General features: G+C 39.3%; 1 protein-coding gene across 5 annotated transcripts in view; it reads right to left on the bottom strand.

Annotated features, from left to right (window-relative positions):
* Window positions 1–2,332: 2,332 nt before the first annotated feature.
* ttc14 (tetratricopeptide repeat domain 14) overlaps window positions 2,333–27,115 on the bottom strand; it is a 40,284-nt gene continuing 15,501 nt past the window's right edge. Inside the window, exons 7-14 of one of the 5 annotated variants that reach the window (XM_041215884.1) lie at window positions 25,430–25,501; window positions 21,973–22,092; window positions 19,947–20,069; window positions 14,873–14,990; window positions 11,685–11,785; window positions 7,940–8,284; window positions 7,056–7,080; window positions 2,333–3,886 (exon numbers count right to left, since the gene is read on the bottom strand). In XM_041215884.1, coding sequence (XP_041071818.1) covers window positions 7,062–7,080; window positions 7,940–8,284; window positions 11,685–11,785; window positions 14,873–14,990; window positions 19,947–20,069; window positions 21,973–22,092; window positions 25,430–25,501 — 898 coding nt within the window. In that variant the 3' untranslated portion in view covers window positions 2,333–3,886; window positions 7,056–7,061. The other 4 variants (XM_041215874.1, XM_041215902.1, XM_041215894.1 and 1 more) reach the window with 4 other exon arrangements.

Raw genomic sequence — 27,115 nt, 5'->3', positions numbered from 1 at the left:
AACTACCTGCTCAATTTCTCCACTCCCTCTTCTCACTCACCTCACCCTTAATATTCCAATCACCAGGCATGCCTAAATATGAGGTGTCAGCTTGGTGAAGCTATAATACAGGACTAATTGTGTGCCAAACGGCATCAAGCAGCAAGTGATAGAGCTAAGTGACCCCCCAACCAACAGATCAGATCCAAGCTCTGCAGTCCTGCCACATCCAGTCATAAATCGTGGTGGACAATTAAACAACTCACTGGAGGAGGGGGCTCTACAAATATCCCCGTCGTCAATGATGGGGGGGCCCCAGCAGATCAGTACAAGAGATAAGGCTGAAGCATTTGCTACAATCTTCAGTCAGAAGTGCCGAGTGGATGATCCACCTCGGCCTGCTCCAGAGGTCCCCAGCATCACAAATGCCAGTCTTCAGCCAATTCAATTCACTCCATGTGATATCAGGAAACAGCTGAAAGCTGGATACTGCAATAGCTATGGGCCCTGACAATATTCCCACAATAGTACTGAAGACTTGTGCTCTAGAACTTGTTGCGACCCTAGACAAACTGTTGCAGTACAGCTACAACATTGCCATCTACCCAGCCAAGTGGAAAATTGCCCAAGAATGCCCTGTACACAAATTGCAGGACAAATCCAGCCCAGTCAACTCCACCCCACCAATCTGCTCTCGATCATCAGTGAAGTAACGGAACAGTGCTATTAAGCAGCACTTGCTTAGCAATAACCTGCTCATTCATGCACAGTTTGGGTTCCGCCAGGGCCACTCAGCTCCTGACCTCATTACAGCCTTGGTTCAAACATGGACAAAAGAGCTGAACTCCAGAGGTGAGGTGAGGTGAGAGTGACTGCCCTTGACATCAAGGCCACATTGACCGAGTTTGGCATCAAAGAACCTGAGCAAAACTGGAGTCAATTGGAATTAGGGAGAAAGCTCTCCACTGATTGGAATCATACCTAACACAAAGGAAGATGGCTGTGGTTGTTGGAGATCAGTCATCTCAGCTCCAAGGCATCACTGCAGGAATTCCTCAGTCCTCGGCCCAACCATCTTCAGTTGCTACATTTTTAGCACCATTCACGACTCCTCAGAAACTGAAGCAGTCCATGTCCAAATGCAGCAAAACCTGGAAAATATCCAGGCTTGAACTGACAAGTGGCAAGTAACATTTGCGCCACACAAGTGCCGGCAATGACCATCACCAGCAAGAAATAATCTAACCGTCGTCCCTTGACATTCAATGGCATTACCGTCACTGAATCCCCCACTATCAACATCTTGGGGGCTACCATTGACCAGAAACTGAACTGGACTAGCCATATAAATACTGTAGTTACAAGAGCAGGTCAGAGGCTAAGAATCGTGCGATGAGTAACTCACCTCCTGAATTCCCAAAGCCTGTCCACCATCTACAAGCCAGGAGTGTGATGGAATACTCCCCACTTTCCTGGATGCGTGCATCTCCCACAACATACAAGAAGCTTGACACCATCCAGGACAAAGCAGCCCACTTAATTGGCACCACATCCACAAACATTCACTCCCACCAACACTGACACACAGTAACAGCAGTGTGTATCATCTACAAGATGTACTGCAGAATTCACCAAGGCTGCTTAGACAGCACCTTCCAAACACATGACCACTACCATCTAGAAGGACAAGGACAGCAGATACATGAGAACACCACCACCAGGAAGTTCCCCTCCAAGTCACTCACCATCCTGACTTGGAAATGTATTGCTGTTCCTTCACTGTCACTGGGTCAAAATCCTGGAACTCCCTGCCTAACAGCACAGTGGGTGTACTACGGCACATGGACTGCCACGGTTCAAGAAGGCAGCTCACCACCATCTTTTCAAGGGCAATTTGGGGTGGGCAATAAATGCTGGCCCTGCCAGCAACGCCCATATCCTATGAATGAAAAAAATTTGCACCCCACCCCACCCCAACTATCCCTGAGCTTGTGATGAGAGGCCGAGAGGCCCAGAAGCGCACTCATCTTTAACCAGTTTCCTTTCTCTCTTCAAAGCTTTCTTTCCTTCCTATTTTTCACACAATAGCTTTATTTTCAAAACTTTATAACAAATTAGAATATGGGTAGGAACTCTTTGCCTGCCTTGCTTAATCCTTAGATTAAGAATCCTTAATTCTTTCAAACTCCTAATTTTCTTCCTAGCTCCATTCCTATCTGTTGCTCTGAGAGGTTTTATTTGTTTCTAAGTCAGTATTCTATTTTTTTTTAAAAAGGAAAGAAATTCTGTCTTCATCCCTCATGTTTGAAATTAGAACTGGTTCCAAAAATGAGCTTTATAGCATTCACACTGGTTAGCTTCAAAACTTTATTTCGCAAACTGAACATTTGCAACAAAGACACTCTTTCACCACCCCATTTCTCATTCTACCTAATACACTTTCTGAAGCTATTGGAACATAAGACAAAGTCAATAACAGATGCAATTAGTCAAATAGCAAATAGCCATTTTCTTCATTCTCAGACCGACATAGCCTCTTATTTAAATAAGTCATAACTAAGCTTTTGAAATTCATGTTTTTCAAAATTACATAAAGTAAAACTATAGATTTAAAAGTACAATAAATTAGAGAAAAAAATTGAGGTATTTTAGAAATTAAATGCCTGACACATGCTCAGACTTTGAAATTCATATTCAGCTCACAAGCTTGTGACTGATTTTTTTTCCAGCTGTTTTTTATTCCCAAATACAGCAATTGGAATTTATAATCTTCAAGAATTTAAACAGTTGAAAAATCTGAATTTTCATAATAACAAAATTAAATTTAAATTTAATGTGAGCTGAATAAGGATTGCAAAGTCTTGTGTTTTATGGATTCAAATATATTTAAATTATTGTGCTTTCAAGTTATGGCTGTAGAAGAAATAATCCAAAGTGCTGACTTTTTACAGACAGGAGGGGGTTTAATTTCAAACAGCCCTGATTTCTCCTCTCACCACCCATCTATACACAGAAAGGTGTTTCTGATTTTTGATTTTCCCCATTTGTAAATGGTGGCATATTTTCCCCAACCCCTCAGTTTTGGAGTGATGCAATCTTCCATCAATAACCCCACAGCAGACTTGAGTTAGGGTAAAATCACAGGGAAGGGGTTCACTATGTAATCCCTGTACATTCACATAATAAAAGAGGGTTAAGGGAAATATAAGGTACAGGGCAAAGACAACACACACAAAAAAGTAAGAATTATTGTTTCACGTGAGTCCGAAGTCCAGTCAGTCACTATCCAAGGACTTTTCTTTCAGTTGGCTTTGTCTGGCAGAAGCCCTGGTCTTTTTCCCAGGAGCTCAGTTAAAAGCTGAGGCAGGTGAAGATGCAGCTAAGTATTCTTGTATTCTGGGAGTTAGTTCACTTTGTAGGCAAAATGCAGGATTCTTTCTGGAAACCAGGCTTTGAGAGAGACGGAGATCAGAGGCAAGCTGTTATAGCCTGGAGTCCTGTTATCTCTGAGGTTAAACAGCAATTGAAGGTAGAATTTGAAAGCTATATAATTAAAGTGATTCAAACAGCTCAAGTCTCGGTCATGTAACAGGGTGGTTTAGGGTCAAGCCATTCCGTTATTGAGGCCCCTTGTTTGAAGCCACTGTGTTTTGAGCAGGTAACTGTGGAGCCATTACCACAATGTTGGAGATGAGGAGTCACAAATAGCTCTGCCTTTGTCCAGAGTTGGCTGGTGCAGGCATCTTGTCTATTTGTTCTTTTGTGTCGGCTTGGCTGGAACAGTCATACAAGTCACATTCCAGGAGCTTGAAAGGTTCGCCTTTGTCCGTTTTTAAACTGCTCAGAAACTTCTAGAACTGCCATCATGTGGTCAGCTGCAGCCATTTTATCAGTCCAGCCATTTGTCCTTTTTTTTAAAAAAACATTGTAAACAAGATAATACGAAAGAGAAACAAATTTCTTAGATTTTTTCTTCATGCCTTTTCGGCTTGACCCTTTGTTTAGACCTTTGCAATTAAGTATATATTCCTATTCAACAATTAAACACATAGCAAGCAGAAGGTATAAAAACGTGTTCAAACTGGACAGAGGGACTGAGCGACAGCTTGCTGCGTGAGCTGTTACTGGTACAATCATCGGACCAGATTTTGCAGGTAGTGGTAAAGAAATAGAGCTCGTTGCTCATTGCCCTTATTGCTTCCCAGACTCATTGTGGGCTTTTGAGCAGCAACCTACTGCCATTATTACCATCCAGACTTATTGTGGGCTTTTGAGCAGCAACTTACAGTTCCAAAAGATCATTTCAGTGCAGAACCCTCTACAAGAAATCTGTAGCATACAGAAGCAGGGCTCTTCAACCAATCAAAAGGGGGGGGGTGGCAACCAATCAAGTTGGGGCGGGGTGGGGGGAGGTGGAGACAATGGCATAGTGGTCGTATCACTGGATGAGGAATCCAGAGGGCCAGGCTAATGCTTTGGGGGCAAAGGTTTAAATCCCACCATGGGAGCTGATGGAATTTTAATCCAATTAATAAAATCTGGAATTGAAAGCTGGGATCAGTGATGGTGACCATGAAACTATTATCGATTGTTGTAAAACCCATCTGGCTCACCAATGTCCTTTAGGGAAGGAAATCTGCCGTCCTTACCGAGTCTGGCCTACATGCGATTCCACATCCACAGCAATGTGGTTGACTCTTAATTGCCTTCTGAAATGGCCTAGCAAGCCATTCAGTTCAAGAGCAATTTGGGATAGGCAACAAATGCTGGCCTCATTAGCAACACCCACATCTCATGAAAAAATAAATAAAAATCAGATTGAAGACTCCTTATTGAGGCACAGAGTCCAAACTAGGAAACATAAATTAGAATATTTACTTCATTGTAAAATCATGTACAAAAAGTGAAATAAAGAAGAAAAATGGGATTAAGGGAAGGTAAAAGAGACAAAGAAAATTAAAACTCCACAGAGTTTTATTTTTTGTTTAAAATCAACAACAATAGTTAATGTATGAAGAAATGAGACTCCATACTTGTAAAATTAAAATCACCAAAGCCAGAAAGACTGTTTGGTAGTAATTAACATTTACCATGCTTTTAAAAAATTACTTATATCTGAATGCACCAACCCTATCTGTTACTAACATGTGGACAACAAGAACTTGCATTTATTTAGCAAAAATCATGGTCAAAAAGGTCAGGTTCCAAGGAGCATCTGAAAGGAAAGAGAGGTGAAGAGATTTAGGGACATACAACTAAAGGCACGGTCGCCAATGGAGGAGTGATTAAAATTAGGAATGCTCAAGAGGCCAGAACTGGCAGAGCATAGAAATCATGTGAGGCTTATAGGGTTGGATGAGATTACAGAGATGTGTGGTAGATCACTCGTTGGCAAAAGCAGAAAACTCACACTTTCAATGCAACATTTCAACGCAAAGTCAATTGCTGAGGCTTTGGTGTCACCCAGATTTCACCATTTAATAGTTTGTGCTAACAGGAGTCTTTCTTCTAACTTTCATTTACCAAACATGATGTTAAGTTGCTGCATTTCTCTCCAATTCTGTATCATTATGCTTTGCAGCATTTCACACTGATGAGGCCTACTAAACTAATGCATTCAACATTTTTCTCTCATCTCATTAGGTTTCTAATATGCTGAACTGCACACATTCACAATCATCGCTCATGTGGAGCATGAATACCAGCATGGGTCTGTGCAGCTAAATGGCTTGTTTCTGTGTTGTAAATACTTTTTAAATGCTGGTCATGTTTTGGCTCATATAAGTTTATTAAAATGTACTCTATTTGCAATCACAGTACTATTACAACTGAAAAACTATAAAGTTATAAGCATAGCAGAATGAACTTCTACTGCTAACAATGAACACAGAAATGACAGCTCGTGTTCTTTGGCAGAGTTATTAAATTCAGTGCAATAATGGTTTTATTGTGCATTCAAATGACATTTGATGTTATATATGATTCCACAGGTCCCTAAAGTCATGGTACTAATCATCATAAAATGAAAGACAAAAACACATTTTGATTATTTGTTTTTATATGGCTGTCATCATTAGCACACATTAAGTGCATTTTTTAATTTAACAGTCCATTTTGGCAAGTAAACTTTTAACATGGCAGAGTATGGTCTGCATTACAAGAATGCTATAATTTAATACAATAAAGTTAATCCACCCAAAGCGAAGTGAGACACTATAGGGCAACGACAATACACTTGTAACTAATTAAGGATCAAAGATGATTGATGTATTTTGTAGTATGCATACTTTAATAAGGCAATCAGTAATTTTAAGGTATTTACAGGATGCAGAGTGTATTAAGTTAGGGCTTGTTACAAAAGTAAAATCAAAATTAAAATTAGTGACACGGTACTGGAAAATAACAAAACATTTTTAAGACATCGGCGTGTGTAGGAAAGGTACTGCCTTTTAACTCTCTCCTCCCTTCTCCTCCAGCTCCCTTTTCATTCCTCCCACGTTACTTAGCCAGGCCATTATGGATATTTTTCTACATTGTGCTCTAGGATAGTGATATGAACATGGATAAGTGGTAAGCTTGAAAGTGCATCATGCCGAATATTCCACACTGAATCTCACAGTACAATTATAATTCATTTTTCACATGAGTGATTTGTTTACAACACCCCCCTCCCCAACCTCACTCCACCCCCAAATGCCCAATTCTCCAAATCAGCTATAACTTATATACATGTCTGTTACCTACCTTTCTTAACTTAGAATGTCACCAGTAATACCCACAATGCTTCATATTTGTTGCCTGGGTTCTTAAATTTTCAAGTGAGTTTCCTCAGTACAGCTTGGAGGAGGATATTGCTTAATAATCTTACAAAAATATTGCCAACTACAGTTGACTTGCTTTAATTGCCTGCCTTTCTCTTGTGCTTTTTAAAACCCACACACGCCACTGTCAGACACTACATAATAGCTACATTTTTAAACAATACTAACCCCAATATTCAATCCAACACTAACATAACACATTTAAAACCAATTCAAAGGAAAGCATGCAGACATATAATTAGAGCAAATACTAACCTTTTCTTATTGATCACTGCAATAGCTGACAATATAAATATGTAAAGAAATTATTAAGCAACTTAAAGAATTCACAATGTGCTAAGAAAACATATAGCAAATTAGAAAACTTATATCTCTGCAACCCAAATAAATAATACTTCATGCTTTATGTAAGATCTTAAAAATTAAGTGGATTCATTGCTCCTACTTGTTTTTTTTAAACATATCCAACTTTCTTTCACAAGGATATTAAATGATGAATATATGAAAAATATGTCCCTATGGCAACTTATTTATGTTTCTGCTTACATTTCCCTCCATGTTCTTTCCCTTTCTCGAATTCTGCAATCTGATTGAATATTTCCAGCAGATTTTGAGGCATGCTTTTCACTGCCTTTCCTTGAGCAGAATTATGATTATGAGGGCTATCTTTGGAATTCTCCCTTTTATCACTTTCACTTTCTCCTTTCCAGTCCTTGTAGCTAGCTCCACTTTCATGTATGAAGTCCTTTCTACCATCTCCACTTTTTCCAAAATCATGTCTTTTATCTTTACTATTAGAATTACTTAACCAGGAATTTTTTCTTTCATGTTGGTACTTGTCACCTGACAAGTGTGAATATTCTAGCCCCGAAGATCCAGAGTAGTTCCTGTTGCTTTTATCACACTTTTTGCTACTATATTCATTTCCAAATTCATATTCTTGAGCCCGTTTCCTAAATTTGTCTTGGTCATTAGATATTTTGTCACACAATTCCCTGCCTTTATCTACTTTGTGCCATTTATCATACTGGCTAGAACTATCTTGAGTTCTCGAACTATATGAAGAGTCTCTGCTATCTTCAGACCTACCTCCAAGAGGATCTAAAACTTCAACTGATGATGAGGAAATTGAACAGTACCTTCTTTTCTCCAGGATCTCTGACCACTGGTCTACTGAACTGTCATTTTTCTCCAGCAACTTTGTTACTTCCTGTTTCTGATTCAGAAAGGAAGCTGAAGTATCAGCTGGAGGAGTATACCATTCTTTCTTATTGTTGTGTGAATGATGAACTTTCTCATCACATGAACTCTTACTTAAGCGCCTCTTCTGACTGTGTGAGGAATCAGAGCGTTTCCTTCGTCGCTTCTTTGTGGATTTGTGTTTCCTATAACGTTCAGGTGAGGGTGATGAAGTAGACCATGATGAAGATTCTGAAGAATCAGTTGAAGATGATGATGTTGACCTCTTTCTTTTTTTCTTCATCCTGTAAACATATATATTATAAAATTGGCATGATTTAGAAGCAAAAGTTATCAAGATTAATTTTTGTTCAATGTTCATATTGTTACTTCAAATGCCAGATATCGCTGACATTAGCATCCAAGACAATAACTTCTGGATTTTAAAAAAGTAGCCACTACTAAAATAAGAAGATGTTCACTAAACAAGTTGGAATTCCAAAGAGTTGTACAATTTGTGGAATGAAGATTTAACTGTCATTTGAGGATAGACTTCCAAGGCAGGCAAGAACTGGTTAAAAATGCTACTATTAAATGTTACTAAAAACATTTCTACTTTTGAAAAAAAAAAATCAATACTTGGCAGGCCATTCCAGTGTGCAGCTAAACTGATAGAGCTGCAGGCTGACAAGCCTCCGGATTCTGAAGGACTTCATCCTAGGATCTTAAAAGAGGTGGCTAATGAGGCAGGAGATGCGATGGTGTTAATTATCCAAAATTCCCTAGATTCTGAGAGGGTCCCATCAGACTGGAAAGTAGCAAATATAACCCCTCTATTCAAGAAGGCAGGGAGGCAGAAACCAGCAAACTATTGGCCAGTTAGCTTGACATCTGTCATGGAGAAGGTATTAGAATCAATCATTAAAGGAGGTTATAGCTGGGCACTTGGAGAAACTCAAGCTAATCGGGAAGAGTCGGCATGGCTTTGTGAAAGGAAAATCCATGTTTAAACAATTTATTGGAGATCTTTGAAGGAGTAACATACGCGGTGGATAAAGGAGAGCCTGCAGATGTGCTGTACTTGGATTTCCATAAGGCATTTGATAAGGTACCACATCAAAGGTTATTGAGGAAAATAAACGCTCATGGTGTAGGGGGTAACCTATTAACATGGACAGAAGAATGGCTGGCTGGCAGAAAACAGTGTATGCATAAATGGGTCTATTTCTGATTGGCAGGATGTGACAAGTCCTGCAGGGGTCTGTGCTGGAGCCTCAGCTTTTTAAAATTTATATCAATGACTTAGATGAGGGGAGTGAAGGCATGTTGGCCAAATTTGCAGGTGACACAAAGGTAGGTAGGAAAGTGCATTGTGAAGAGGAGATAATGAAGTTGCAGACAGATATGGATAGATTGAATGAGTGGGTAAAAATATGGCAGATGGAATACAATGTGGGAAAATGTGAATTTGTTCACTTTGGCAGGAAGAATAAAAAAGCAAGAGTATTACTTAAATGGAGAACGGCAGCAGAATTCCAAGCTGCAAAGGGATCTAGGTTTCTTGTGCATGAGTCACAAAAAGTTAATATGCAGGTACAGCAAGTAATTAAGAAGGCTAACGGATGCTATCCTTTATTACGAAAGGCAACGAACATAAAAGTAAGGATGCTATGCTTCAGTTATACATGGCATTGGTGAAACCGTTTTTCTAATATTGTATGCAGTTTTGGTCTCCTTATTTAAAGAAGGATGTAAATGTGTTGGAGGCGGTTCAGTGGAGGTTTACTAGATTGATACCTGAAGTGAGTGGGTTGTCTTATGAGGAAAGGTTAGACAGACTGGGCTTAGTACAGAGTTTAGTACAGAGAGGGGTGACTTGATTAGAGTATATAAGATCCTGAACGGTATTGACAAGGTGGACGTGGAAAGGATGCTTCCTCTTGTGGGGGAGGCCAGAACTAGAGGACACTATTTTAAAATTAGGGGTTGCCCTTTTATTACAAAGATGACGAGAATTTTTTTTCTCTCAGAGGGTTGTGCAATTTTGGAACACTCGTCTCAGAAGATGGTGGAGATAGGTCACTGAATATTTTTAAGGCAGAGGTAGAAAGTTCTGTCGAAGGGTCATGAGGACTCGAAATGTCAACTCTTTTCTTCTCCGCCGATGCTGCCAGACCTGCTGAGTTTTTCCAGGTAATTCTGTTTTTGTTTTAGAAAGATTCTTGTTAGGCATGGGAATCAAAGGTTATTGGGGGTAGATCAGAACGTGGAGTTCGAAACACAAACCGATCAACCATGATCTTAATGAATGGTGGAGCAGGCTTAAGGGGCCAAATGGCCTACTTCTGCTCCTTTTTTGTATGTTCGTAAATACAGCAAGTCCCCGTTTAACATTGCTCCATTTAATGTTGTTTCACTTTAACATTGGTACGTTAACGTGGCCTGTAATCTCGTCGAATGTCTTGAGATTCATTTTAACATCATTTCCCATGTGGCCCAATTGGCGCCATTCTGGAGCAGCCTCTCCCGCTCTCTGACCCTCCGACTTGCTGCCGCTCCCCATGCCCAATCCACCCTCTACCTGACTCGCCCTCTCACCGCTTCCCTCTCATAAACCTACGTTCCCATTCAAGATCCGATCTGAAGCTGGAACTCTGGGTTTGTGCAAATGCAGGTCCAGATGATGCACAAGAGCCAACCTGGTGCTGTTACAATTGATGTTTTTTTTAAAAAAGACTGTAGAAGCTGCTCCTTCTGCCTCACCACTCATCTCCAGAGCTCTCGCTCACAATAAGGGTTCAGGAGAGAGAAGCAACGAGAGGGGGCATTTAAGAAAAAAAAATATAGATTATAACAGTCCCAGCTCAGCACTTCTGCACCATCATGTTCACAGCCCCAGAGCGGATCTGGATCTTGAACGGGAACCGGAACACAGATCCAGCAGAGGGAAGCAGTGAGAGGATGCAAGTCAGAGGATCTGCAGCAACCAGGAAGATCTGGGAGTGGGTTATTCAGGAAACAGATTCAGCAGTGAGCAGGAGGTACTGTAAGTAGAAAGATAAATTTAAAAATAGAAAAAAGTATTTTAAACATTATTTCATTGAGCAATGTAAAATAATTATAGGCTACAATGTTTTAATGTTTTTTTCTAATAAGCAAGGTCCTTCAGAATCTGGCCCCAGTTTCAACATTGATTCCTACAGGAGCCTATGTTTTACTTAATGTTGTGATTTTCAGGAATTCAACCACAAATTTAAGTGAGGGCTTACCGTAACCCATTCCAAGTGTACTTTTAAAAATAAGTGACACAAGCGTAAGCAGTAAATTGAACCTCTTAGATTTGTTCCTTTTAAAATAAACTAAGTAGTAGTATTTTGGACTTCAAAGAGTTGCAAGGAAGACCAAAGGTAGGATTACCAATTTGCAAACACAACCAGTATCTGCTACAAAATCCAATCTTTTGATCTCGGCTATATGGATGTTAAATGTAGTGACTTTCATGTTTATATTCAACTTCACTAAACATAACTTGAATTATCATTGTGAATGGGCAGATACTAAGTTAAGTAACTTGAAAATACCAGCCAAAGTAAGTATTTCATAGATTTTAAATCCACCTTTCTCGATCCAGAGAAGCATCAGTTTACCTCATTTTCTCGCATGGCATCATACAACTGCACATCTACTCTCAGTTTAGAATATTACCTCTTTTCTTCTTTTAACAGCTTACGCAATTTCTCTGCACTTGACACCTCGATTGTTTTCTCCTCTTCTCTAGTTTCTTTTTCTTTCTTTTCAAGTGATTTCTTTTATACCCAGTCATCATGAAATTGCGGCAAAAATTAGATTTAGTTTTCAGTCAGCAACACCATTGATCACATTTGTATCCAGAAAACCGTGTCACATTACCAGTTTTAAAAGATTAAAGATTAGTCATATTCAGAATAACCAAATATATATTGTATAAGAATTGTATAATTTAGTTATAATTTGTCAATAATCGGCAGAAAACACAAGTGGCAATGAAAGGACACATTAAATTCAATTAATGCAGTGATAGACAAATAGAAAAAATTAAATTAGAAGGAAAAACAATTCAGGAACAAATTACGGGTAAGAAAACAACAGTACAAATGAGGACGTTTAACATTATACAGTAGAAAAAGCAAAGAACAACGTATCAGCATGTAGTAACCAAAACAAGAAAATACATGGATGACCAAAATGGCAATCCAAAGAAAATGGAAATAATAAAGCACAAGGTTAAAATCACAAAAATAGCAAAGCAAGGGAATTATTGAATATTCGCAAATTTAATTATGATCAATTCAAACAAAGGTTTTGCACAATTTACCAAAATATATGTTTTGTTTTTAAAACAAACCACCAAAGTCACCGTACATCACCAGTTGTTCCCCAATGACCAAAGTACAAACCAGGATTGTGCAGCAGAATCCAGTTCAGGTCAGGTGTGGTATGAATTTCAGCAGCCAAGGCCCCAGAAAGAAAATGCACACAAAAACAAAACAAGGAAAAAAAAATCAGTAATGCAAGAAAATTCTTAGCCAGCGCTGGTTATCAAACTGAAAACAGCTCATATAAAATTAAGCTAAAAGGTTTTGTTAAGTTCATCCTGCCAATAATTGTAGCAGAAATGTTGGCAATAGTGCAAAATATGGAAATCTGTTTTGTGTTTTCACTGACTCCATTAAAGAAATTTCATGCACAACATTAAAAGTAACATTTCCAATGGCGGAACGTGTGTGAGAGTGGCAATAAAGGGGCTTTGCAACATTTGAGGACTGGACTAGTCTTAGAACCATACCCTGAACAACCTGGAAATATACTTCTGAAAAGGGAGCACCTAGCTGGATAGTAGAGGGTCGGAAGGCTATCTAAAATCTTAAAAACATTTTTTTTAGCTCTTAAAGGATGGCCTATTAAGATGTTGCAGGAGATTAAACATCTAAACATCTCATGCACATCACTAGTGCTTTGACAGATGTGAAATTTACCTGTAATGGTACAGCAGAGATTTAAAGTGGAAATGTCACACAAAGTGAGATCTCCATTTTATGAAGCTGATTGGTTCAATCTTCAAATAACTTCTGATTTAAAAAATCATTTCAATAGATCTTCAGATGCATTTAACACGAAAACATGCAAAACTTGTCAACTTCAAGACACTATAAAACATACATACAAACACTGACAAAATGATCACATTGATTGTGTCTGATTACATTTCTCCTGCCAAAATAGAAATTTTTTCTGAATTCCTTTTAGTGTTCCTGCTCCGCATGACTAAGAGCACTGCAGGCACTTTACTCTGAGGCCATGCATTTGAGCCAACCACCTGGGGAATTATCACTTGTTTTCAAATTTGCCCTCTCTGAGCTACTCACATTTATCAAGGTCAGGAATGTCAACCTCCCCCCCAAATTGATAGTTGGATCACAAATAAAATGTTGTGCAGCAACACCTGAAGATTTGTACGCTATAAAATAAACAATGAAACTCCAAAATTCCCATCCTGGAGAGTAGATCCAGTTCCCTTAAAATCTTAATTCTTCAGCTACATCGCAATTATTTTAAAATATTATGTTGCAGACCCTTGAAAAAAATGTTCCAAAAACCTTAGTTCTACAGTATTAATGCAATAAGCAGCACCTACTTAAGTTTATAGTAGGTTTGAGAATATCTTATGTTCTAAGAGTCTAAAGTACAACACAAAACAATTTTAAGTTTTCAATATGAAAGAAGAAAATGTGCTAATCTCTAAGAATCCAATTTCCATTTCTTTTCCAGAGATTTATTGCTAAGCGCGAGTTTAGATCAGAATTTGGTCATTAACATCCCAATTTCAGCTGAATTACAAAAAAATCCCCACAGGTTTTAAAGTCAAATTGCTGCATTAAAAAAGGAAGGTAGAAACTATTCATTCCTGATTTAAGAGCAGCAATTTGTTTTACATTAATTATATTTCTCTCTCCACAAATGCTGCGAGACCAGAGTTTTCCCAGCATCTTCTGTTTTTATTTCAGATTTCCAGCATCAGCAGTATTTTATTTTCATTATGGCTATTCAATGACAATTAGTTTGATTTGTGACCATAGATATCTCTAATTCAGACAGTGGGGAAGGACAGTATTTTGAATAGAAAACTCCAGAGAAGCTCAGAGAGAATAGCCTTGAAGAAAACTTTTTAAATTGCCAAGTTTCATATTTGGATCACAATTCCCAACAATGGAAGGACGGAGTAACAAAAAATTCCAAAGTCAAGATAAGTTTTAGTAACAAGGTAGAGTGCCTAATGAGGATTATGAAAATCAACAAGGAGCTATTGGGGTCTCAAAGGAATGGCCATTTTGTGAGATTATAACCTGAAATAATGCACTTCTTTAAATGAAAAAAAATTACTTCTCCCCAAAATGAGGCACACTCATTCTTTTTTGGACTGAGTCTTTCAGAAAACTTGAATGCAGTCTCCACAGCTCAACATCACTGACTTTGATGATTTGGGTCGCATACATAGAGTTGATTACACAACATCCTTTCCAAAAAAATTCGGAATCAAAGATAGTCATGAAGAACTGCTCAAGTATAAAACTGACTAATATAGTATTGCATTCCTTTACTGCTTAGTGAAAACTCACCTCCACGGATGGCCCAGGAGGTGGTCTGGAGTTCACCATGTGGTACGTCATAGGCCTGCAACCCATATCCCACCAGTCCACATTAGAATGCATCAACACATGGGAACATCACACATAAATGGGTCATTTCTTCTAGTTAATAAGGTGAAACATCCTGTAGATCTCTACTGAATGAGTGAGGCACATATCAAACAGTAACAAAATTGTTTAAGCCAAATACTGAACCCAGTAAATCACCTGCATGTGTTTTCTTAATTTCTGTAAAGCTTCCTCTGCTTCACCGAAAGTCTCATCCAGCTTCAATGCTTTCTTATAGCAATTCTCAGCATTTGTCAACTTTTCTTCTTCTTCTAACCTGTTAAAAGATTTTTAAGAGCCATCAGAAAGTGATCACATTCAAATCCTTTCCAGAATACAGAATTTCAGTCAACACTGAACAAGTTACGAGTGACAGTGAGCAAGGCATAACCATTAAATCAGAAGCTCCAACCAAAGACACCATAGCAAACTAAACTTCATTCTATCATTACTCAGCCATTGCAGAGATTCTGAAATTACTTTGGAGGTCACTGGGATAACTAATATCATAACTCCAAATGTTGATTTGCACAACATCCATTCCGAACATAACTCCTAATCACAGCTAGTCCTGAACATAAGTGGATACAAGTCCACTTAGCCAGCTCAAAATGACTCCTTTAATTTCCCCTCCACCATACAAGTTTGTTGCAGTGTATTGCAAGTTCTGAGAATGTTGTTATATTGCCCTCTCTGCTGCCTCTCTGTTTGGGAGGTGTAAATAAAGTTAGTTCAAAAATGCCTGCCTACTGTGAATCTACATGATGAGCTTTCCCTCAGTGCAATACACAACGGAAAGATGGTGATGACGCTGGGAAGGAATTTTCTTTTGCATTTCATTTGAGAAATTAAGGACTAAAGAATATTGTGACACATTTTTGGAACTCCTAAAGTTGATTGAGGAAACTTGGACAATTTAAAAGATTACACCATGTGTACATCATGTTCAGGTACAGCAAGCGTGACCAACCATCCTGAATTTTCTGGGACTGTCCCATAATTCAGCCTTTTGTCCCACGTCCCAGATCAGGCCTTCCCAGGATGCTATTTGTCCCAGATTTTGGAGTCTCAGCAGGCCAATTTTTTTCCTACATGGCAAAGTGCTCCTTTTTTTTTGCTCAGCTAGGGCTGGTCACTCTGGGTACAGTGAGTCAGCACAGTCTAAGAATGGATGTTTCTTTTTAATATTTTGGAGAATATCGTGTTATTCTGTAAAAAAAAAAAAGGCTGAATGCGAGTGAGAGAGTGGGGGAGAGCGGGGCAGAGAGCGGGGCAGAGAGCGGGGCAGAGAGCGGGGCAGAGAGCGGGGCAGAGAGCGGGGCAGAGAGCGGGGCAGAGAGCGGGGCAGAGAGCGGGGCAGAGAGCGGGGCAGAGAGCGGGGGAGAGAGCGGGGGAGAGAGCGGGGGAGAGAGCGGGGGAGAGAGAGGGGGAGAGAGAGGGGGAGAGAGAGGGGGAGAGAGTGGGGGAGAGGGATGGGGAGAGGGATGGGGAGAGGGATGGGGAGAGGGATGGGGAGAGAGTGGGGGAGAGGGATGGGGAGAGAGTGATTTAATTCAGCTGGGCAGAGTTTGATAGAAGTCAAGTTGTCTGGGGGTTTAGGTTAGATATAACATTTGCATTTTTAGATAAGTCAAGAGATTGTTTAAATATCAAAGGGGAGTCAGAGTTATCAAGAAAGATGTTTACAACTTGCAGTAGTTGCATACGTAAACAAGAAGTTCATGTCTACTTGAACCAAAAGCAAAGACAAGATAGAAACATGAAAGATTTTATATTTGGAAGAGTTTGAGTTTCAAAGGGGTGTGAGGACAATGGGACTGAGATGAAAGGGAAAAAAGACATATGAGAGTTATTGTGGATAGCTAGGTTTTCATTGTTGAGCTGGAGAGCTAGAGATGGCTGGAATTCTGCTGGGAGAGGATGCAGTTTGAATCACCATCCAGTCAACCCAGAAAAGACTTGGGCTTCAGCAAGCAGTTTTATTCTGAAGTGGATTCCACCAGGGTGGAAGAGGGTAAAGGTCATGTGGTACACCTTTACTGAAACTACAACAGTTTACCTTGTGTAATATTACTGGATTTCATATTTAAACATCTATAAGGGAGTGCTGCCTGGAAAGTAGTTACTTTGGGCTTGACCAAGTAGTGTGTTTTTGGGGGAATGTTTTGTAAGACTAGCCTTAATTGTGTAACTGTCTGCTTAAGTTTTCTTTTATTTTTTGTTAATAAAACTTTTACTTTAACCTTTTTTAAATCCCCAGAAGTGTTACTGGACCTCTTACTGCTGAGATTGGTACGTCTTCTCGTTATCAGAATACAAAAAAGGTTGTGACTGTAAGCCAAGTTTCCCTCTGGGATTTGGTTTGTGCAGCAATTAACACTGGCTGTCATAACAACAGCATGTAATTGAAAAATTGCACTGAAGGCATATTTGGGGACAAGGTGGGGAATTCAACTCAGACAAAAGAACCGATGTAATTACTAATGAAGGTTACATATTTGGCTGAAAGCAAAAAAAATAGGAGATGAGGATAAAATAAAAGTTTTTCTCATTGTGATGGGGCCAAATGCTCTTGAGGTGCAGTCCAACCAATGTTGCCTGTGAGACCCAGTGCTATGCACTATTCTGAAATTAATGAGATTCTGAACTCATTATGGTGCAACAAAGAATGAGATTGTATTGAGAGTTGCATTCCATGAAAGCAAACAGTTGCCAAGTGAAACTGTTGCAGATTACATTCTCAAATTAAAGGAACTCTCTCATCATTGTAAGTGGGGCGTGAACTTGAAAATTAATGTTACAGACATGTTTGTAGGAGGCCGAAAGAACAATAAACCCAGGTCACGCTTTTGAGCAAAAGGCAATAAACTGATGTGCAAGGAGGCCTTTGATGAGGCCACAGCCATGGAAATGGCAGAAACAGATGGTTGCAAATTACAAGCTTGTTCTTTTCCTGAGCAAGCAGGGGAGGTCCACTGGATTTCAGCAAGGTCCAAGTCATGACAGCCAAGTTCACAGTGTCACAGTCGGAAATTTAATGCTACCATTGCCATGGGAGCCTCCAATCATTTAAATGCTCCCGTTTCCAGTTAAAGTGCTATGCTTGTGGGCAAATCAGTCATACCCAGACAACAGGCAAGAGTCCAGTTTGTGGTAAAGCTCCAGGTCACAGCCATGCACCATGTCGAGATCATGGTAGATCTAAAAACGCTAGTTCAGGAGTATTGAAATCCTCAAATGCAGGTAGATAGATGTGGAAACAAAAGTTGATGTTATCAAGCAAAATCAAGAGTTACTCTCAGAGAGCAAGAAAAACAGCATATGGATGATGAGAGTAATAGGGCTGAAGACAAAACTTCATCGCCCACAACAGAAATGAAAGTCAGAGATTCGCAACTTACTTTCATTGTTGATGCAGCTGCAGCCTAATATCTCAGAAAAAGTATTCATGGAGTCTCCAAGTCACATTCCAATATGCAAAACTGATGTGAAACTGACTAGTTACTCCAATATAGTATTCCATATTAGCCCAAAGTCAAAGTTCAGATTTGACACACAGTCAGAGATGTTGAGAGAACAAATTATTGGAAATTGAAAGAGATAGTCAGACAGAAAGAAAAAGCAGCGAGGTTAACTGAAAGTACATAGGAAGGAAGGATAATAACATTGTTCTTTTCATTACCCCTTGTCAAATTATGATATTTTTATTAAACACATACTGGTGTTAAGGAATTTTTTTCTTAAAAATGTAAATTACTTTGGCAGTATCCGTCTTATATGTTTTGATTGTGATTACAGTGAAGACAAGTATGCAACCCAACCTGTTAAATTTCAGGTATTGCTAATGTTGGTTTAGTCATATTGTATTTTGGGAAATTATGTACATGTGCCATTTTAAAGGTTTTTTTTAAAGTCAGGAGGGAGTGTAGTATATTACAAGATCATTTTGTTATATGGCCCTCTCCACTGCCCTCCCTCTGTTGGGAAAACGCAAGTAAAGTTAGTTCAATTATGGTGGCCAACTGAATCCACATGGTGAGTTTTTCCTCAGTGCAATGTACAACATTTAGTTTAGTTGCTTGATGGTACAGAACCTGAGTATTGCTGAAAAAGCAGACATGCTGTTGAAGCTTTTCATCTTGCACTCATCATAACAGATGTAGGAATGCCAAATTTCAAAGAGAGCAGCAAATTATACTGTGATAAGGGTGATGATTTGTTGGCAAGTTAACTCTGATTGGTTGAGACATTGCCGTGGAGAATGCACCAGGGAACAATTGTCCCATGGGCTTTGTTTAATTCAAAAGAGCTCAATATCTGGACATGTTCTTTTTGCCTGCAGAGGACACGTCCTTGCTTATGAATATATATAGCTTCTTGCAAGTGTAAATGAACCAGTTGCGTACCCAGCTGTTAATTTTAAATTAGTTGTTTGTGTAATTCTTAGCACATTCAGGATTGTTCAGCAAGTGCTGTCCAATCATGAAATCACATCTAACGTTAGACGTGTTCCAAGTTTTGAAAGCATGGGCTAGTTGAGTACGATCAGTACTCTGCTTATTGTGACCTGTCCTCTGCAGGCAAAGAAATGTTACAACGTTCTTCACAGCATACATAATCATGGGAAAGCAGGTCATTAGCAAACTGAGTAGCATAGAACAGGTCTAATAAATGATTCCATGGTTTCTATATCAAAGATTCAACAACCAACAAATGGTTAAGAAATTAGTCCCGATGCTAACTAGTCAAATCAAAACTTATTAATCTCAACCATGCAATAAACTCTATGCTCAAATTTTAATGTCTTCCAATACCAACTTCTACCATTATAAATTCATACACACACATTTATAATAGAAACCGCCTATGCAAATTTGTTTCACCATAATTACATCCTTCAACCATAATGCCACTGTAAACCCCAATTTCTTTTCCATATATATACTGGAACCAATTGCACTTCTCCGCTTGTCGAAGTGGCCGAACTTTTGCTACTTAACTATGAATAATATAAAGACAAAGCACCACATAAAAAATAAATACAGAATGTATGACATTAAAATAGAAACTAATTACATGCCTATGCTGTAGTCAAATTAATCCACCCTGTCATCAAACTCACTTATCATCTGAAGTGCACTCTACATTTTGACTCCTTCTGTACAATGCAGTGAGAAATTGACGAACACAATCTGTTTTATTAAATAGAACCATATATGTATTCCGCACTTACTGGCCTCCTCTTTCCACTAGAGTTTGACAGAGATATTTCTTTGCGTTCCTATGTGTTGGGCATGTCTCCAAAGCCAAGTCAAAGTCAGAAATAGCTTTGTTTAGACTTCCTTTTGTTGCATAACTAAAACAAAAGGGGAAAGAAATGTTAACAAAATCCATGTAGATGGGCATAAATTGATGAATTAGTCACTCATCTCACACCTTGGGCTGAATTTTCTGTTCGTCAGGTGGGCGGGGCTGAACCAGCTGCACCTCCATTTTACGTGGGCAGGCCGTGACGTCCGCACAGAGGCGCTATGTGCTCCCTGTGCGGGCGGAGGGAATCCCTAAAATTGAGAGTATGCTCTTTCGCGCATGCGCACGAAAGAGCGCACTCATCTCCCTGAGACTAAGACTAAACCTCAGGGAGATCGCCTCTACTGTCAACAATATTAAAAAGAGAAAAAAAAATTCCCTTACATGTCCCCTCATGTGACAATGAGTTGGGACATGTTCATAATTACCATAACAAGTTTATTAAAATTTTTAAAACCCTACATGAAATCTCATCCTGCCGGTGGATGAGGTTCCATGTTTTTTCTAGTTGCTGCCGGGGTTCCTGGCCTGCCCGCCAACCTTAAGGTTGGACTGGCAGGTCCACTAAGTACTTTAATTGATCTGTCAATGGCCTCAATTGGCCATTGACAGGTCGGCGGGCAAGCAGCTGATTTTGCTGCACCCCTGCCTTCCTGAAAATTTAAATGGGAGGGATTGACATCGGGAGTTCAGCCCGACGTCATCCCATGTCATTTTACGCATTGGTGAGCGGGCCCCGCCCCCGCTCGCCGATGGTAAATTCCTGCCCCTTAAGTTGTAATGTTTTTAAAAAATAAAAGGCATGTGGAGGAGCGCTTCTAATTCTTTGGACTCTGCAATTAATCTGAGCCACACAGCGTAGATTCTACTGGCAGGGGTTTAACCAAAACTATTATTCTAAATTAAACGGCAAATTCCTGACATCAAAGTTTGAGTGAAATGCAACACGACATTATGCATAAATCAAAGAATTATTCTTCAAAAATTGTAAACATTGGGAAGGGAATTTCTATGCCACTCACAAAATGATTTGTTTCACCACCATCACAGAAATACTAGAATCAAACTATATGCACAACTGTGATTTGCTTTTCACCCCTACCCTTCCTCACTTGGAGGGTGATTCATGCGAGGTATGGCTCTACATCTTATGGTAGCCTTTCAACACTTCAACCAGCTGGCCATTCAAGTAAAAACACGAACAGCAAGTGCCAGTGAACTGTAGGAAGGAATCATTGCAGCTGAACAAAATTTAATTTTTACTCATGTACATACTTTAAACAAGAATCATGAAGCAGCAATTAGAAGCAGAAACCCTAGACCCTCTAAAACAGACACCAATGCTAATTGCAAAACTCCTGCAGTGTTATTCTGATTGGAGGATGGCTAACTCAGCACAGACCAAGGATCAAATATGGTACTTCCATGGTCTGCATGACTTGCCACAACACCGAATGGCATGTTTATCCTTTGAACCACCAAATGATCTATATCTGTGACACCTAAAAAGACTTAACAGCATTAAGATCAGTACAGGCAAACAGATGCTGTTGTACACAATACACAGTAGAACAGAAGAATTAGAGCAGGAATAGGCCATTCCATTCGGTGCATTGAGCCTACTTCGCCATTCAATAAGATCATGGCTGATCTGATTGTGGCCTCAACTCCACTTTCCTGCCCATCCCTATAACCCTTGACTCACTTGTCAATCAAAAAATAACTCAGTCTTGAACATATTCAATGACCCAGCCTCCACTGCTTTCTGGGGAGAAGAATTCCACAGACTAACAGCCTTCAGAGAAAAAAAAATCTCATCTCAGTCTTAAATAGGATTCTCCTAATTTTTAAACTGTGCCCCCCATAAGGGGAACATCTACTTAGCATCCACCCTGTCAAGTCCCCTCAGGATCTTATATGTAACAGCATACAACCTAACACGTACTTACAGAGCACCACGAGCCACAAGAGCTTCAACATTATTACTGTCAATTTCTAGAGCTTTGTTGTATTCATTCATAGCATCTACATGACGTCCTGCTTTAAAATGTTCCACCCCAGATTTGACACTGTGGAGGAAGAGCAACAAATCCAAGTCAGTACAGAATCAAATATTCATATAACTTATTTCTTCAAACTGTTTCACATAAAACTCATGATGTTGATGCATTTCATCTGCAGTATTTTGAAGAACATCTACATATATGACTGCTAAATATGCTAGAAGTATTATTGTGATAAGAAATTTCTATTTACTGAGTGCTTAATTACAAGGGCAAAATATTAAGGACAATGTCTCACTAATCAATCTTTTAAAGCTATGTTCCCAGAGATTGAAGATCCTAGAAGTACGAACTCACAGGGTCACCAAGTCGAGCCTCAACGGAGATGATGGTTAGATGCAATGGTCTTATGTGAAATGCCTTTGGGCGGTGTATATCTATTTGATAGCCATTGTGTGCTTTGGGTTTGTCTGCTATGAGGGGAATGAATAATATAAACATTAAAATTATATTTAATCTAGGGTATGATCGCAGAATTGGACAATAAGGGTACAGTCCACTTAATTAAGTAGCAATTTTAAATTGAGATTGAAATTCCACCTAAAATTCATTATTAAATTCAAACCTCTCAATTTGAATTATAGGTTAATTCAAATTCCATCTAAAATGAATTCTGACCAGTTTAAGTCAATTTAATCTTGGTTCAAGTAGACCAGAGCAACTAAGTTTCCCTAACTATTCTATTATTAATAATATTTTATTATTAATTCTCTAATATTTTGGAAAAGGTGAACAAAGAATTTGGAACTATCCCTGTTTTTGCATCCTCAACGGCTTATTTGCAAACTTGTATACAGTATAATCAAAACCAGGTCCACGAACAACTTTACCACATAAAGCGCAAGCAACCGGATGCATGATAAAATTCTCGACATTTGTAAAACTTTTACAAGGCCCTTTTTCCAGATAAATGCTAGCTTTCACTGAAAAATGTTCAGGATGGAAAATGGTAAAGTAGCAGCAAAGTAAATCACCACCATGGTTTACGTGAACATTATTGAAGAAAACAATGTTTGTGACTGTGATTTCCAAAAATGCACACTTTTTGTGTGGTGTTGCCATTCTTCCTGTAATGCACAGAAATAATAAATAAGGCGTGGATGACTGGTGCACTCTTTCAAGCACTGCAAACTAATACAAGTGCAAGAACCAATACACACCACAGCCACAATACCAATTCTATGCAGTGCCGAGGAAATAACCAACCATCAATGAAACTTTGCAAGGTGCTGAATGCTTTGTGGATAATTATGCTGCAAACAAGAATCAAACCACATTTAGGTATTTTGTGCAATAGCTGAACTTTGCATTGCGTAGCTCTTCAGTGCTCAAGTTTAGATCACAGGCACTTAATATCTGTTTTGATGCTTTATTACATGTAAGAGTTCCTGTAGTGTTTTGATTTTTTAAATTAAAATTGTTGAGTTCCAACTGTTGGGTCAAAATTATCCTGTTTAAGAAACATTCATTCAAATTAACAGGAGTAGACTGTATAAATATTATCAAGTCTAAGGCAAGAAGAAGTGGACATGTGGAACAAACATTAATCAAGAGCAGTTAGCACTGTGCTGATTAACTTAAGAAATGAGCTGAATAAATATTTGGCGTACAACGAGAAGGAAGATAATCAGAAGTTCAACATGAAGGTTTATTTGTTGTTAGGTAATGGATAAACCATTTGTGGAATTCAATACCTCAAAGGTGAACACTATGGGTGGAATTTAATGTTGGTGACGGGGATCTTGCCCGCCAGCTGAAGAACCGGAGTCCCGTGTCACCTCCATTGGAGAAAGCTCGCCAGAAATGGCCAGTGTGAGGCCTTCCTGAGATTGAGGACCCCAGGGTTGGAAATCTTGCAACACCCTCCCCCAGGTGCACCAGCCAGAGGCCAGCAGCTCTATATTGTGCATCAGCGCCACCAGGAGCAAATAAACCCACAAACAAACCCTTTCAGGCTCCCTGCCTGGTGAATCCCCCACCCACTGCTCGTTGAGTATCAGTGGCAGCAGGATGAGGCCTTTGCAGGAAGGTGATCAATGAGCCTTTCCACCCCAGGCTTAAGCAGGCAGAAGGAAGGAGGCGGCATCCCCACTCTGCACAGTGTCTCCTGATCAAAAACCTCACCCACCTCCAAACTCACCGCATGTGTGGGGGCACATTAAATTCCACCTTATGAGTGTAATAACTTGGAATTTCACAGTTAGTTTCATATAATTATTCCCCTCAGAAAACTGAAACGATTAGGTCTATTCCAGGATAGTGCAATTTGAATATCTTCCACGAAGCGAATGAGAATGAGCTTCTCAGCCTTTCACTGCAGTTTGTGTATTCTTAGAATTCATAGCAAAATCTGGCCATCTCACATCAGGAAATCATTATGATAGCTAGTGTGATAAGTGGAAGTGTCATACTGTTGTATTAGATAGCATGTGCAGGTTGACAAAAAGGCCCGTTGTCTGGCATACAGTATAGATCACTCTACTTTGTCTATGGCTATGCTTTACTTGATTCGGGGAGCTAATGGAAAAGTGCTCTATTTCCCACATAGCTTCCCCTCTGATGAGCACAAAAATGCAACTAAAATTTAAAAGCTACAATCAGTGAATTAAGTCAAAGTCCAGAACTGAAAAGACTACTCCTCCCCCCCACCCCGCCCCCAACCAAATTTTAAAAAGACTGATGAATGCAGATGAATATATGGGTTCATTATTAGATGCCTCATCAGAATAAATAAAATATTTAAAATGAAATGACGATAGCATAAAATTGGCACTCTATATGCTTGAATATGAATTATTCTGCACTGTGATGGTAAAAATTCACATAGCTCCATACTTTAAATTTACTACCCCTCATAAGAATCTGTGATCTTCCTCTGCATCAAGAGTTGCTCTGGTAGCATAGGTTATAGATGCATTTTTGAGTGATTCAAAGATTCATGAGGTTTTAAAGGTAACATATTTTGCATTGTGCTCCTTCATATGCAACATCATGAATGGGCAGATTGGCCTGCAATCCACTGTTCCTATTAAGGATATTATACAAGTTAAGTTTGACAGTATGTTTGCATTCAAGTGGTCTATAAGCAGCAGTCCTAAAACATGACAGCAAGGAATAACTAAAAATATCGTGTTTAATTGTTTTCATTAGTAGATCTCAAGCTACAATCAACCAGAATATTTTGTAACCAACAACTAATTTACAAAAATTTGCTTTTGCTTACCTCATTGGCATCAAACCCACAAACCAATTTGTTTCCTACTTTAATATCAGCTGAGTAATGTCATCATAATTCCTACTTTGTTTCTCAGTCTTTTAAGTTTACCAGATTGTAAATACATACCACTTTAATGCCCAAGAAGCTGACTGTTTTTTCCGTAGAGCTGCAGCATAATCATCCCCTATAAAGTTTTTGCTGTTAAAAAGGAGGAAAGAATCATCAGACTTTATACTTGAAAGTAATGGCCATATTATTTTAAGTTACAAGTGACACTGTTAAAGCAAAAACTATCCCATTAGTTTGGGCAAAGTTGAATGCTTCTAAAATAACTAAAGTGTAAATCAATGGCAGAAATTTCAAATGCTACCCTCGAAATAAACAAACAAGCAACTCAAGAAATGGTCATAACTTTGCTAAGTATCAGTTAAACCCAACAGAATCTCTATGGAACTATAATGCAGGAACAGTATCTGGACAGAACAAGGAGGTTTTTCTTTTACAACCCATTAACTCAGAAACCATGCTGTAGTTAAATTGTGTATTTTGTACTGCTGCTAATTGGTTTTGGCTTTGCAGTAAAATAGCAAGTGCAGAAGGTTTGAAAATCGAAAACGGTTATAATTTTGGCTCTACATTCGAGACCACAGTAAGAATATAGTCGCTGATAATTTGGGGCTTCGCACAAGTTGCAGTTTAACTGGTGAAAAGCATATTTTTAATATTTTGAAGTTCACAAAACTCCCAGCAACCCAGGAGATCTTCCTTTTGACCAGCTGGGCTCTTTTCCAACTTTAAAAATTCCACCAGTATTTGAAGATCAGTTGGTGGAACATCACGTCTGTTTACATATGTATGCCCAGCGTTCTAACTTCATTTCATCTGAAAGCAATGTGGTACTGACACTATAACTTGGTACTGCTGACCTACACCATTTTTAAATAGTAGCTGTGATATAATAGCAGCATTAAATTCTTATTATCAACTTAGCTTAGTGATTCTGCAGCACTGCAATGCAACATTGGGCCAGAACTTCTGAGGAGTGGCAATCAAATTGCCACTCCGCTCCTTTTTGCCTACCTTAGTCAAGAGCTGCACCTTCTTCGTCCGACCTGGGCTAGGTGAGAAAAGTGCAGTGGAGCGGGTTCCTGAAACCTTCAGTCTAGGGCAGCAGAGTTGGAGGAATTGAAGCTATGCCCCCTTTTTACATCAGTAGCTGCAGTTAAGCTTAAAGGTTCCAGCTACTTTGAGGAGCCAGGGAGAAGGTAGGTGTGTAAGGTAAGTGGGTAGGAATCAGGGGGAGGGGGAGTGGACAAATGGTAAGTAGGATGGGCAATGGGGTTTGGTGGAGGGGGGGGTGTGGAAATCAGTACTATAATTACCCAGGAGTTCAAAATGGTTTTGATTCTTCTAACTATTGCTGGATAACTATTCGGTTAGTACGGTGGGAACAATCTTGAAGTCTCTGATTTAAATCGGAGTTTCGGATGATTCCTGGTGCAGGATAATTGCTCATCAGAAGTTTGAACTTCCCGGGCAATTCCCGTGCAGTCCTTGCATGAGGACTTCCGGGGGTCCCCCTACACATCTTCTGGGGTACCTCCCGAGTACAACGCCCCGGAGATCACAAGTTATGGGCCAGTACATGATTGTCAAGCTGAAATCATTTTAGAAAGAAGCTGAAGATTGAGCATACTCCCGTAATACTTCTCCCAATACCCGGTTCAAAAGCCCTGCTCTAATCCTTTCCTTGCTGGACACATCATCCACACACTTCAACTTGCCTAACATTACATCACTAACATCCTGTCT

This window comes from Carcharodon carcharias, chromosome 2, assembly GCF_017639515.1.
Source record: "Carcharodon carcharias isolate sCarCar2 chromosome 2, sCarCar2.pri, whole genome shotgun sequence".
In the NCBI taxonomy this organism is placed as follows: domain Eukaryota; kingdom Metazoa; phylum Chordata; class Chondrichthyes; order Lamniformes; family Lamnidae; genus Carcharodon; species Carcharodon carcharias.
The sequence above is the reverse complement of the archived record's forward strand: the minus strand, read 5'-3'. Positions and strand labels throughout refer to the sequence as shown.